Raw genomic sequence first — 14650 nt, 5'->3', positions numbered from 1 at the left:
ATCAGAATTTCCAACAGGGACTTATAGGCATTTTAGTATCGAAAGGTCAGAATTTTGATCCCTATTTTGCAGCATCCATAGGCTCAATTGAAACAGACGTTTGGGAAAGTATTCGGAGTCCAAAATTTTCAAAATCAGTGTCAAAAGGAAGGTATAAGAGTCTACTTTCAAATAAACAAGGTCCTGCCTAAATCCATGTTTGGTGCTAAAAATTATGACTGAAACAATGTATAGGGGTCAGTTTACCAAAAATTTTCAGATCCATGATTTTTGTATCTAACAAGAGAAATATCAGGTTCTAGGCTGAAATCTTTCGAATAATTCAGAATAAATATGAGATCAAAGACTAATAATTCTGTAGGATGGGATTATAACACTTGCCTTTGAGAATTATGATCCTAAATGAGAAGATTTGAGCAAGAAACCTTAAAGCCCCAAAATTTTTTCTTCTTCTTCTTCCCTCTTTTTTCTTCCTCTTCTTCTTTCTTTCTTTCTCTGTTCATCCACGTAGCTGCCTTCTCTGGTTCCTTAAGAACGAAGGCAAAGAGGCTTAAACGGTGGGATTTGTAATTTTATGCATTTTGCAATTTAATCCTTGTATTATTATATTTACGATTAGGTCCTCAGGGTTTACATATAGGTCCTCAGATTTTTTTTTTGAACAAATCCTCTAAATCTTATGAATAAGTTCTCAGATTCATATTTTGGCTCTTTTATCAAATTTAAAATAGATACTTACATTACAATTAGAAACTTATACAAAAATTCAGAAATGAGGGATGTTACACCTGCCCTCGAGTCACACCCAGACAAAGCATAGCTCTAGGACAGTCCATCACCTAGTAGCTCCCGAAGTCTACCGACTTCGCTAAAAATGGTGCACCATTGTTTGGAACCTGGGCCTCTGCCCCCACCAACACAATCTCCGCTACACACTGTTTCCTTCATGACAACTTGAATGGCAGCACTGTGGCGTATTCTTCAAGAGTACCCGCCTTTGCGACCTCTTGCCTTGTGCCAAGGCCTTCTGAACCCAACTTCGCCTCCGCAAAATGAGTCGCCTTGGTTCCTCCGTCAAATGCTTCTCCGAGATAAGGTGCATATGCCTCGAAGCTCCCTTCGTCTTTGGCACCATGCAAGATGAGTCCGCTCCATCAGAATAAGGGACCTATGGAACGACATGATCCTACTCTTACCTCTACAAAAGTTCATGTCCTTGACCTTTGTCCAATGAAAGCTTTATGCCTCCGTTCCATGTTCCATCTCCTATGCCAACTCCCTTCATGCGGCTTGGGTACTTCACCAAGTTACACCCAAGTTGCTCTGCTCCTCGATTTACATTGAGTTGATGGTGGCCCTCGCACCCACCATTCCATGGGTCAGCCTTATATTGAGTTTGATCTTCATATCGACTCCAAGTGTGCCTTCATTTTATGTTGCCTTGCGTCGCTCCTTCACTTGATATTGTATGGATGCATTACCTCATTCGAGATCATGCAATAACCCCTCGCCACTCACTCGATCCGTTGAGCTTTGTGGGATTGTTGTCTTGAGGTACTCCTCAACATGTGCGGTCCATTACACATGTTTCTCCCTTTGGAGAACCGAGACTTATCCCTTCAAGGTATTTATCTCATTGGAGTAACTTCTCTCTTCGAATCCTTCCTTCTGGAAGTTTCGGAGACCACCATCCCCTTGGACTACTCTGCTTTGCTGAACAAACTATGCATTGTTCTACCCCTGCAAATGCACTTGCTAGATTACGACTCCACGTCAATACAACCCCCGCTGCACCCCTCAAGGCCTAGCAACATGCTAAACTTGCTGCACACTTCAACCTCCTACGGACATATCCTTCTCATGCTGAAGAAAAAATTTCAATGCTCCATGGCACCGAGTTTCGGTCGCCTTGGGATGGCCACGAGCATTCCATCGTCCGGATACAAGCCCTTGCATGAGTATCGAATTCTTCGAGTTAGCAATTCCCCTCATCTCTATGAGCTTTGCACAACTCTTTCAATCGCTGAACAACTCATTCCACCTTGCATGGTCTTATCTTTTACCAAGCGTCTCGCTTGCCTTGAGCACTATCAAGTATGGTTGCCAACGTCGAGCTGTAGCTCGAACTCAGCCATCTCAATCTTTGTGCACTACACATTCTTCCAAGCTTGCTTTTCCTCGTGGTGCCTCTTGTGCAAAGGGTTGGTTATTCCTCTGAATGTCAATCTCAGATGCCCGCTCCTCTGAGCACTCTTTTTCCCTACATCTCCATGCATGTTTCCCCCGAACAGTCGTGCGTGCTGGTTGCCCTCAACGTAGCCCTGCTAGGTCCCCCACGTTTGCATGTCAAGTGTTTCTGTGAGTGCTTGTCCCGTTCTGATACCATATGTCACGTACTTAGCTAGTTTTGCCTAAGTCGTGCAGCACCCTTGCGTATCCTTCCGCAAATGTCAGCCTTCCCGAAACCTCCTATGGTCCTTTAGGACCTGCAAAAGAAAAAACGGGTTAGAAAAAACGTTTCACTCGGGATCCACAAGCAATCATGTCAACAAACACCATATAGCCAATGCAAATTACAAACAGGTTTCATAAGCTCTGAACGGTCGCACAACAAATGGTCCAAAATAATCTACTACAGACCGAAATCTCCCACAAGTGTCCACATGACACAACCTTTATTTACAAGCCTCAAACGACCACCAAACCTAACTAAAATGGGGCTATTATGCCTTCGACCGTCCATCTACATGTTGTGCAAAGCATGAACAAACTAAAAGACACGGACATACATAAGCATTACATCGAACACCTCGTCTACAATTTTGTCCGTGACAGAACGTGAGCTGATATGTGGACCATCCCCATTTCTGCAAGGCCAATCAAAATTATAAAAAATCAAAAAAAGTAGTGGGGCCCATCCAACTTGGCATTAAAAAAAGAAGAAAAACCAAATAAGGGCTCATGAACATAAGCCCTCTTCTTGTGTATGATGTTGCTGTCATTGCTGCTATCGTTCGTGACATCATTGCCAATGTTGTTGGCACCACGTTCCTTCTTCTAAGTAAGGTTAGCCATACCGAGGTGTAATACTCGGTACGGGCAATCAGTACTAGTCCAACAAGGGATCGGCATGCGGACCGCCCTATACCAGGTGGTTGCATTACATAACCCTGTATCGAGTGATATGGGGTCTGTACCGGTTGGTAACAGTCAAAATCCGATCATTACCAACCTGTATTGATCGATAATGGTTGGATTTTGACCGTTACCGATTAAGGGTTGAGATTGCTCTGCTTCAAATGGTCAAATTGGCTATTTGAACCCTAAAACCCTTTCCTCTCCCCTCTTTTAACTCATTTCACTCTCTCAATCAAGTCAGACTACTAAAGGAACCAAAGACACCCAACCATCATAGTCATCCGCCCAGCGTGTAAAGGCAAAGGCAAAGAAGAAGGCAATACCATCAACCGCACCATTGGAAAGAATTAATTCGGACGACGAGACACCTCAATCGCATTCAACAACCTGCTCGGTCCAGAGACATGGCAACGACGTGGACAACAATGCCTCGATCGATAATGGCAACAATACCGAGGAGTCAATGGTCTCATCTACACAATTTAAGGGTGGTGCATGGATCGAAAAGCAATATTTTACACATACCACCCAAGATTTAGATCATAGAGCTCGACGAGATGCTAGCCAAGTTCATACACAGAAGGGGAAAGCAATACATCATTTTGAGTAGATGCGATAAAGCTTACACGACATAGACACGAAGCAAAGCTCATCGTATTCACAGTCGTCATATTATGGAGAATCTTATGGCCAACAGCAGTACAATGATCGATCGTATGATATGAAGCAATAGATCAATGGCGAAAGTAGAAGTTCTGACATTCTCCATGCTCCGCACTAATACATGCCATAATCATCATTGCCTTAGGAGCTGCCTTGGACACTTGTGGTTCACGACGATCAGACTATGATCATCACCACATTAATGCATCAATGACATACGATGTATCAGTATACTATATCGTGGGATCAATTTCATAATTAGGTCCAACAAACATATCAAATTGATATATAAATACATAAACTCGAAGACCTCGATCCAGTGCCCATAGTGTCCTATCATTAATTTTGATGGCAAAACCAGGTATATCCATCGATTAATTACTTGATTCATTTGAATCTTAAAGTTTAAGTTGTTTAAAGAATAGTCTAACAATTCAAATCATTTCTTTGTAGATAATTTAATAGTAACGGAAGGATGGTTTGGAATATACCACAAAGCTACTCCTCAAAGCTCGAAAAAGATGTGTCATTATTCTTTCCTAATTAGATTATGTTTGCTAAAATTATACTAAATTTATATTTATTTTTAACTTAAAACCCTAATTTAATTTTTTTATTTTTCAAAAAATTTTGGAGTTATTTTCGACTATTTTTCGTGTCGTCGATACTCCTCATCAAATCGACACAGGATACGTTAGTATGCCTCAGTATGTACCATACTGACGGTTGGTCAATACACTGATAGGGACCGATAAGGTGAACCTTGCTTCTGGGTATACTCTCGTCTCTTCTCCTCTTCTTCCTTCTTCTTCCTGCACCGTTTCCACTAGTACATACCAATGTACCATGTGTCGGTATGTTGGTACATACCAATCCGATAGATCACTGAAATGGGTTCGGTACCCGAAACGACGATCCTTGGTGTTAGGAACTACACCCCCTAGCCTCCGTAAGACTGGCTTGAAAGAAAGATAACTATTTTGCTACTGGTATAATAAAGTAAAATAACAAAGAAATAGACTAGAGAGTCTTGCAAAGCTTATTTGCAAGCTTTCTGTCAATCTGATTATAAGTAGCTTAAGGAGAAAGGCCTAGAAAATACTATTGTTTCCTCTCTACTCAGCCAGCCAAACTTCCTTTATTGATTGTTTGTTTATTGATGTGTCTGTTGGAGACCTCAACGCCCACTTCGATTAGGATGATCAGGCTCTAGAGCCTTCTAGTCCTGGATGGGAACTGGCAAATCAAGACTTCTCATTCTGTTATTTGTCAGGCTTGAGTCCTAGTCTGCTGAGACAGAAAAATTTCTCAACCCAGTTTGCAGGGTTAAATGGACCTGCTGCTGTTGGAGGCTTCCAGATGGGTCCGAGCTGAGCTGCTGCTTTTGTTGCTGGACACCTTTGGCCAGACAAGACTGTTGCAGCAGCTGACCTTATCCATGGCTTATTGGAGCTGTTGACTGATTAAGATCATCATAATTGATAAAAAGATAGGGGAATAACATTATTGATAAAAGCCCATGACCAAGAAAACTCCATTCGTTGATGATAAGAATTCAAATGAAGATGCTAGAAGAAAAATAAAGAAAATATGAATCAAACTCAAAAGCTTTTAACAAACTTAAACAAACCTGAATTTAACTAAGACCTGGCTACTTGTCCTATTATTACCTCCCTTTGATAGGATAAAGTTTATCTCAAGATTTATATACCACTAATCAAATTCTTGTTATTTATTATATCTTTGATCAGTAATATGCATCTTAACCATACCAAGTTGATGTTGTTGTCAGTATCACCACGATGCTAATTGCTAGCCATAAAACTTCAAATCCCTCCATGCAAAGACAATAGATGATAACAAAACTCAAGATGTCAGTAATTTATAGATACCAAGATCTAGTGTTCTATACAAGAACCACAACTGGTCTCCCCAACATGGATCTGCAATAACCCTCTTTTTGGATGCTTCTATCCAAGGTTTGAAATTTCGTACCGTACCGGAGTTTCGACGATCTCTCGGTACGGTACGGAATGGTATACCGCTCGGTATACCGAGCGATATATGTATATATATATATATATATATATATATATATATATATATATTTTTTTTTTTTTTTTTTTTTTTTTTTTTTTTTTTTTTTTTTTATTGGCCGACGTCGCATCGCCTCGGCGACGTCGCCTTTTCCTTCCCCACACGGGGCGACGTCGCCGAGGCGACGTTTATTTAAATTATATATATATATATATATATATATATATAGCGACGTCGCCGAGAAAGGCGCTGCGTCGCCTCGGCGACGTCGTGTCGCCTCGGTGACATCGCCGAGGCGACGCGACGTCGCCTCGATTTTATTTAAATTATTAATATATATTAATATATATATATATTTATTATTATTATTATTCGTTCCGCCCGGTAACGGGCGGTCCGCGTACCGATATATCATCGGACCGGTACGTACCGCTCGTACCGGGCGGTACGGATCGGTATGGCAATCCTTGCTTCTATCTCTAATGAACTCTGAGATGTTTTACTTGCTCCAAATTGTATAATTGAAGAAAGTTTCTTGTTCTATCAGGATGTAAAAAAAATGTCAATCCATACTCAATGTGTTAGCCCCATATCACAAAGCACAGCTATATGTGAAGACATTCTACGAACCTTAATAAGCTGAATATTTTATGCGATCCTCTGTTACACAACATAAACTCTTGAATACACTTCCTAAGTTTTATATCATTGTTATTGTTCCTTACTATTTGGAACTCTTTAATGCATGAAGAAGGTTTTTAGCATCAATAAAGCTCTCATCACACTTTCTAAAAATCTCGAGGATAATTTTGATCATTGTCGTCAAAGCAAACAACCAATTTGTCAATCATGTACCTTAATTTCTACAGCATGTTCTCACAGAAATTAAGTTAAAAATACATAGAAAACAACTACTCAAACAAATGTGTGAACTACAGAGGTGGTACCAAAATGAGGTTGTTAAAAGAAAGATAACTTGCACAAAAGCATTTCAAAGGTCAATAGATGCAAAGATGAACAGGAAAAGGGAATATATTAAAAAAAGATTACCATACAAAAGAAAATAGCACAGGAGTATAACTTCTTAATACCTTCCACGGGCCCCAATGGAATATTTGCATCTTCAAGACCTACAAGAACATGTCAAATGATAAATGACAAGAATACAAAACAATAAGGTAAAGAAGTATGTTTATTCATGTTGCTTATTCATAAGTACAGAAAAAGCATAATGTAATTTCAAGACTAGTTAATGTGCTAGTCATGGAAATCGAAAAAATATCAATTTTCAGAAAAGAAAATGTGTTTGAATAAGAGCAAAAAGGAGAAAACTTTGCAGCATAAATAGAGAATAGACCTCAATTTAGTCGAGGAAACAGTTACCTTGGCATTTTGAGGAAATATACCATAACCAAAGGTAAGTGATTCCAAATAATTAGATGTTGCATTCTGTCTTATTTAAGCAATATACAATCATCTGGCCATCTGTACAATATTACTAGTTAAAATCCATAGTTTAAATGCCTCATGTTAATTTCTTGATAAAGTAACCATGATAGACAGGAGACATCTCTTCAATGATTACTTCACGAAGAAGAAGAATTCTGAAGATGTGTAAAAGCCAACACACAGAACCAATATATTATTGAACTAGCCACATAGTCCATTGAGATGATAAAAGAATCTAATAAACAAATACCATACCAATGTCAAGAACTATCCAATTACAGCTGATAGATATCTTTGAGCTTCATTCCAGCCACAATGGCTTGGGACAAATTTTAGCAGGCATAGGAAGTCTCACCAATCAATGATGCGAATTAGGTAGCTCGTCCAACCCTCTTGCCAAGATTTTCTAAGTCAATGAAAGCTGCTTACCTTGAAAAAAAGGCAAATTCTATTCTATTTTCAATAGAATCACTCAGGAATCAGACATGACACAATATGTCAAGAATATAATTCAATATATCTCTTCTCGTCTATTGGGTTAAGCTTTTACATGGAATGATGATGATCAACAATTAGCCATTGTATCAGAGTGGAAACCTTGTATTTGAATCATCCCACCCCAGGTCAGACTTAGAAAAAAAAAGTCATCCCTGACCAATTCAAGTTCCATGTAGTGAATTTGGGTCAAGCTTCAGACGGAATGACAGTGATAAAAATTTAACATGTCGTATGAGTTTTTACAATTTGTAGTTGTGAAAATGGTTGGCATTACAACAAGCGCTGTTCATGTCTGGAGAGCTAATGGGGTGACTGATGAGTCGTAGAAACATGTGGAGCAAAGTGAGCAAGCCTTAAAAACAAAAGGCAGCCCCTTACATAAGTGAAGAAGCTATGCTCAGACACCTTGCAAAGACACTGAGCTAGGAAGATGAAGAGAAGACAAATTTCAAAGATCAAAATTCCATGTTCATCTAATAAATCTGTCAATGCACCTCGAGAATTGAACAAAAAAGAATCGACTCCAGTACCACCATTCCAAATTGTGATCTCGCAAACAATTAAGAACATATTAAGTCCAGCACTGGAATCTGAAAGGGGCAAGAAAATGGCACCTTTATCAGGAAAGTGCAGGTAGGCATCAACCTTGGACGCCGCAGAGCTCTTGAATCCGGCCTTCTTGCTCCTCTCCTTGAGTAACTCATCGAGTTCCTTGTAGTACGACATCTTCACCGACCCACTCCCTTTGATCTGGTGCTTCGCCTTCTTGAACTCCTTCAGCAAGTTCCTCCACTTATCGGTGCACATGGTGGGCGACCGGTCGAACCCTTTCTCCCGCATCTTCGTCGAGATCTGCTCCCACAGATGCCTGTTCGACTTGGAGGTGTTGAAGAGCCCATCTATCTCCCGCCGGAGCGCGATGAGGCTCTTCGTTTCCTCTTGGATCCACGTCTCCGCGCGCTTCTTGGGCGCCCTGACCTCATGGTCCTCGCCGCTGCTCTCCGCCAGAATCATCTGCGGCTGCTGTTGCGGCGGCGGCGGCGGCGGCGGCGGCAGTCCGCCGTTGTAGAAATCAACGCCGCAGGGCTTCTCGGCTGAGTACATTCTCCTTGCCGTCGCGACCGCAGCGTCTTCGCCGATGACGTTTGCTCGGCTGTGCAAGGATCGGGAGAGGAATTGGTCTAGGGTGAGGAGAGACATCGCCGAGGAGGTCCAAAACCCATGTCTCAGAGGTAAGAAAAGGTGGGATTTTTATGGTTGCTGTCTTTGTCTCAGAGAGGGGAATGGGGGAAAAGAGAGTGGCAGAGCAGCATGGGGACGGGGAGGATAAGATTTGGGGAAAGAATCTCGGAGATCACCATTGATAATAAAAATAAAAAAAAGAGGGAAGGAAGTGAAGCAGTGGGGGAAGTGTGTTGGGTGGGGTCATGGGAGCACCAAAAACCAGTGAGTGAGAGACTTTTAATGTTGGTCTCAATGTCTGTTGGCCGGTCCTGTTCAAACAGACCCTCAACTCCGTGGCCTTATCTCACCGATTAAACTTTACTTGCATTGCCTTGGTCTCACCGTGCAGCGTTATTCTAAAAGCTGGGCTTAAACATTGTTTATGAAGCCAATTACGTTTAATCCTTGATTTTGGATCAGCACCGTAATATCTCAATTTAATCTCGTATCGGATAAATAGATTTTTAACAACTCCATGAATGGTACGATGCTATTCTTAATTTGAGCTTAATTATTTTAAATTAATAAAGTTATTTGGCCTCTAATCTCATCTGACTGGAACGTGAAAAATCCAGTTGGAAATTATACATGGCTTGTCTCCATCTTCTCCATCTAGTCGAAGGACCAAGGTTTTGTGGTCTGAGCAATGAGCATTGCTTGAACAAGGCAATCATTTGTTTGTTCTGATCCGATTTAGGAGAAATTGGAGAGGAAAAAATCAATCTTTTGGGACCATAACAAAGAACTTGGCATTTCATCTTTTCTAAATGTCCATAAATAGTGGTTCTTCATGAGATTTCCAAGGGAAGGATTAGAAATCACATCCATCTATCTTGAAAGACATAAAAACAATTTCTGATTTACAGTAAGAAGACGAAGACGAAGACCATGGCCATGACATGTTGTTGTTGGAGATTATCAAATGTTTCAGCTCATCTAACGTCACTTTTCTATTCTTAAATTGTGAAAACAGGAGGATGGTTTTTGAATGATATCTTATCTTAACTGCAGCTAAAAGTGCTCAAATCAAACATTCTTCTGCCACAAGCTCTGATCACGACTGCATTATATATCAGCTATACCACTGAAGTTAATAATAGTTTTTGTCAACGATAGGTTAAAGTGCAGGGATTGTGTCAGAATATGCGAGATTGATCTGTTTACGGAAGGAACTACATAAACAAATCCAGAGCTGAAGATGAAATCAACCAGAGCTGAAGATTACATCAGTTTCAATCGATTCAATTAAATCCAGTTATCTGAAACCAAGTGGTATCATCCTGACAAATTTCCACCAAAATTGATGTGTTTTCAGATCCACCAAGACCTTGGTATCTTCCAAATCAAAGTAAATAGAGATTCCAAAATCAACTATTTCTTCCTTTTCCTTAAGATTTAGGCAGTGATACCATTTGTTATAAAAAGGTATGCGCTTCGCCTAAAGAAATTCTTAAAATGTTCACTGAAAACTTCAATATTTGAAATTTCAAACATGATGGCTTGTACTTGTTATTGGTGTAATTATATGTTCTACAATTTATAAAGCATGAGAATATTGTTTCTCTTTTAATTGTGAATTATTCCGATATCGTCGTATCATCGAAAGAAAGCTGTCTATTAGGCCAAAACAAGGATCAAAACTGATGTCACAATTATGAGAAGTAGTGAACTCCCATGGCCTCTGCCACCACCAGAAATTGTAGGCCATACTTGTGAACTCCCAAATCAGTATGAGAAGTTGGGAAAATTGTTTCGCTGCATAAAGTTTTAATATTTTTGAAACTAACATCCTTTTTGTTTTCTGGTGTCGAACTTCTTGTGGCATCTGAATCACTTTCCTAGAGCCAATTGATTTTGAGTTATCAAATAACTTCTTAGTTAGCTTAGCTGGTAAAAATTTTGATGGTTCATCGTAGAGTCTTAGACTCGAATCTCATCTTCGTCACTTATTCTTTATTAAAAAAAAGAAAAAAGAAAAAAAGAGAGGGGACTTCTTTGTGTTAAAACAGTATAAAGCAATGCCACAACCTATCACCATGAATTAGAACCCAAAAAGCTTCGAGTCTACTTAAATATAGAGGAAGATAAAAGAAATGATGTCATTCATCACAACTGGGAGTCTGGAATGGTAGATCAAGAACGGGATGTTAGCATCAGAACGACACTGTGTACACGTCTCCAGGAGGACAATGACCATCGGAGATTTTAAGACTTTGCATGTAGTCACAGATTCACTGAACTGATCTACCTGTAACTTGAACTTGCAAAGAGGAAAAAAAGCTACAAAAAGGACAGAAAAAAAAACTTAGTATAAAAAAGAAAGGCTAAGAAACTACTAGGACAGATTCACTGAACAAAATACATGGCGAAGAAGGGTTACATCTCTAAAAGAAGCCTAATCTCAAGGTGAGAATGGCAGCTACATAGATGAAGGAACACAAACAATACAAGCTAAGAGGAGAATGGCAGAGGCCGTAGCATCTTCTTCCTCGCTGAAGCTACTCCTCTTGAACTTGCAGACCTTTTGCAGCCTCATCACCTCTTGCTTTGGGTCCTTCACCTTCACCTCAATGTCCTGCTTACTTCTCTTCATGGATTCCTGCCTGCTGAACCTGGATTCTTCTACCTTAGACACCATCTTTTGCCAACCCAAATTATAGAGAGCAAAGCTATTTGCTTATGCATGGATAACAAGTCTACATGGTGGCATTTATAGAGGACTAAATTGAGATGCCGCTGGATTCTCCTCATTCATGAAACTGCCCTTTATCTCTGATGATATTACAACTCTGCAACACCCACAGATAATAAACCTTGGCTATTTGGACGATTCACTCTCACCATCTTGATTGAAATGGTTGGTTCTACTTGCAGGTCCTGACACAAGCCAGGTTGTTGAACTATGTAGCTGAATTTAGAAGATTCAGAAGATGTTTAATCTGAACTATTGTAGTAATTCTACCTCTCACAAGCTTGAATCCAGAACGTTGCAGTCAACAAATCATTTTGTTTTTGCTCAATGAAAGAGATCATATCGTTAGCAAGCAAACAAAAAAGAAATGGCAAGAGCACATGAGTGCCATGTTATGCTGTTGAAAGAGGAGCAAGGTCATATGACTCTTGTGATCTGCATCAGAAAGTGGTAGGGAAACAATGGAAAATGAAGGCAAAATATGTAGCTTCTAATGGATTCCTAAATGCTTTGCCCCTTTCTATCTCAATCACCAGTTCATCTGTTTGTGGCTACTTTAGCCTCAAGGAGAACTAACTACCTTCATGTGCATTGCCATGTGAGCATGTTGTCTTGTGACCCTACCTAATTGTTGTTCCCTAATAATTACCAACCTTTTATGCTGTAGTCTTTTTCAGATCATAGCTCACCAATAAAACAGATAAAGAAATGATATCCAGGCCTCATTTCTCAAAACCATTTCTTGCATTTCTCAAGCATAAATTGTTGCTGCTCTTATGATTCATGTGGCAGGTCTGCAACTAAGTTTGATTATTACAGTCAACAAAGGACCACATCTTAATTATAGAGTTTTAGTCAACAGAAATTTCATACTATCTCAGAAACATCCATTACCTGCACATGCATAGGATCTAACATCAAGAGTGTCTCATGTCTCTGTAGCGCATGAAAGGAGCCCATAGTTGAGTGAGTGGTATGATGCCATAATCCACAACACTGAGAGAATGAATGAATGAATGAATGAATGGGGTGTAGACCACTGAGAGAACAAGGACACAGTGGTGGGTTCCAAAGCTTTTGGCTTCATGTCCCACTCACATGTCATGCATATGAGCTCTCACGTCTTTTGTGGAGGTCCACGGCCAAAGCCACATGGAAGCTGAAGGTATGGGAATATGGACTGTGGTCTCCACCTAGCAGTCACACACCCCCTGGAGTATGTTTCGCTGCATCCTCAATGCTGTATGGTATCAGTCTGACGAGAGAAAGAATTCCTAGTATATTTGTTGACTGTTATACCTAGTGCAATAGCATGAACTGGCACCAGAATAATTGAAGTTGCCAGTTGGAGATTCAAAGAGTATCTTTCATCTGCAGGAAGACAAGCAATGATGGTGTTGTTTTGTTATCTGAATTTATCAGCCTATTGGTGTCCAACTCCAATTATTGTCAGTCATTCATACAGAAATCACAACGAGAATTCACTGACATTGGGCTTCTTTTACAGTTCATTTCCTGACGCAGCTGCCTCATCGACCTGAGATCCTTGTAAAGAAAACAATGTATGTCAAAGCTTCGATGTTGTGTTCATTATGTAGGAGGAAATATATACATGGTAGGTAGAAGAATGATGAACGATGCATCAAAAGATAGCTTCAGAATCTTTTACCAACAACACAGGCACTCAAAAAAAAACTGTGATTTATGAATGCATTCCATTAAAACATGAACAACCATTGGATGCGTGATTTAATTGGTACTCTGATGTTAGGGAATGAGGTGGGTGGAAGAGTCGGAGTAGTTAACTAATCCCCTCCCCACTAGGTCTTGCATCATGACTTACTTTGGATTCACTTAATGTGCTTCTAATCTATATTAATATATATTAATATTGGATGAGATTTTCGATATGGTCTCTCTGATAATTGTATCCTTTAATCATTTTCGGTGAAGAGGAATATTATGTGTAATAAAAAATATTCTCCATTCCACTTTTGCTAACGTGGTAGGGTTGGCGATCGAGGATTTTTTTTTTTTTTTTTTTTTTTGTCTTTCTTTTGCTTACTATAGGATACCATGGATCGAGCTATGATTGGAGGCGAATATTAATCATATTATCTTTAATAGTAAGATATTTAAATTATATGTATTTAATCTTATACATGATACTAAAAGTCAAAATATATATTTGTTTTTTTCAAAAAACAAGTGGTGAAAACACTGGATTTGAACATATGACCTTATAATAAACCGTCAAGTCAAAGTCTTTACCTTATAATATGAAACTTGTTGATATACATCCATTAAAATGTAAATATGCAATAAATCATGATATTTGAAGTTCATTTGTCCATCCAATCACTCATCGAAGAATGTGTTTAATCTTCGCATCACTTGTTAAATCTGTAAATGAACTTAAAAGTGTCATAATTTTATTATGATTATTTTTGTAGGGAGTCAAATTACATCAATAAATTGGACCATTAACTTTCTAATCGATGCTGGGATTTTAGCCTTTTACCCGCAAACAATTACTTTGAAATTTCGCATAGACTTACCTGAAAGTTTACGGTATTGTGGGGTGTAGAAGAGTATTCCTTCCTCCCATCGTTGAGATTACTGCGACAACCTAACATTTTTATCTCTTTGATGAGCCAATAAGAGAAGTCTACCTCTTCTTGCTAATCTTCAATGCTCTATATAGAGAACTCGATCTTTTAATTGCCAGCCTACCATTGAATTAAATTCTTACAAGTTTAAATTTTTAGAAGCTTTATTAATCTGAAATTCTAAATGTTTAAAGGCGATTAGGTTTGCTTTGATAGTGCAAAGGTTATAAATAAACTGGCTTTGTGTAAACAGAGATCAATTTAAGAACATGGTGAATCATACTTTGGGATGATCTTCGCATCAGATCTGTATGATAAGAACACAAAAATTGATCCACTA

At 39.3% G+C, this 14650-nt stretch overlaps 1 protein-coding gene across 3 annotated transcripts in view; it reads right to left on the bottom strand.

Moving 5' to 3' along the window:
* Window positions 1-9137, bottom strand: part of LOC103985236 (trihelix transcription factor GT-4) — an 80418-nt gene extending 71281 nt beyond the window's left edge. The window contains exons 1-2 of one of the 3 annotated variants that reach the window (XM_065183560.1): window positions 8400-9137; window positions 6930-6968 (exon numbers count right to left, since the gene is read on the bottom strand). In XM_065183560.1, coding sequence (XP_065039632.1) covers window positions 6930-6968; window positions 8400-8985 — 625 coding nt within the window. In that variant the 5' untranslated portion in view covers window positions 8986-9137. The remainder of the gene's footprint in view (window positions 1-6929; window positions 6969-8399) is intronic. The other 2 variants (XM_065183561.1, XM_009402878.3) reach the window with 2 other exon arrangements.
* Window positions 9138-14650: the final 5513 nt, after the last annotated feature.

Source organism: Musa acuminata, chromosome BXJ1-5 (assembly GCF_036884655.1).
Source record: "Musa acuminata AAA Group cultivar baxijiao chromosome BXJ1-5, Cavendish_Baxijiao_AAA, whole genome shotgun sequence".
In the NCBI taxonomy this organism is placed as follows: domain Eukaryota; kingdom Viridiplantae; phylum Streptophyta; class Magnoliopsida; order Zingiberales; family Musaceae; genus Musa; species Musa acuminata.
This window is presented reverse-complemented; position numbering and strand designations above follow the sequence as displayed.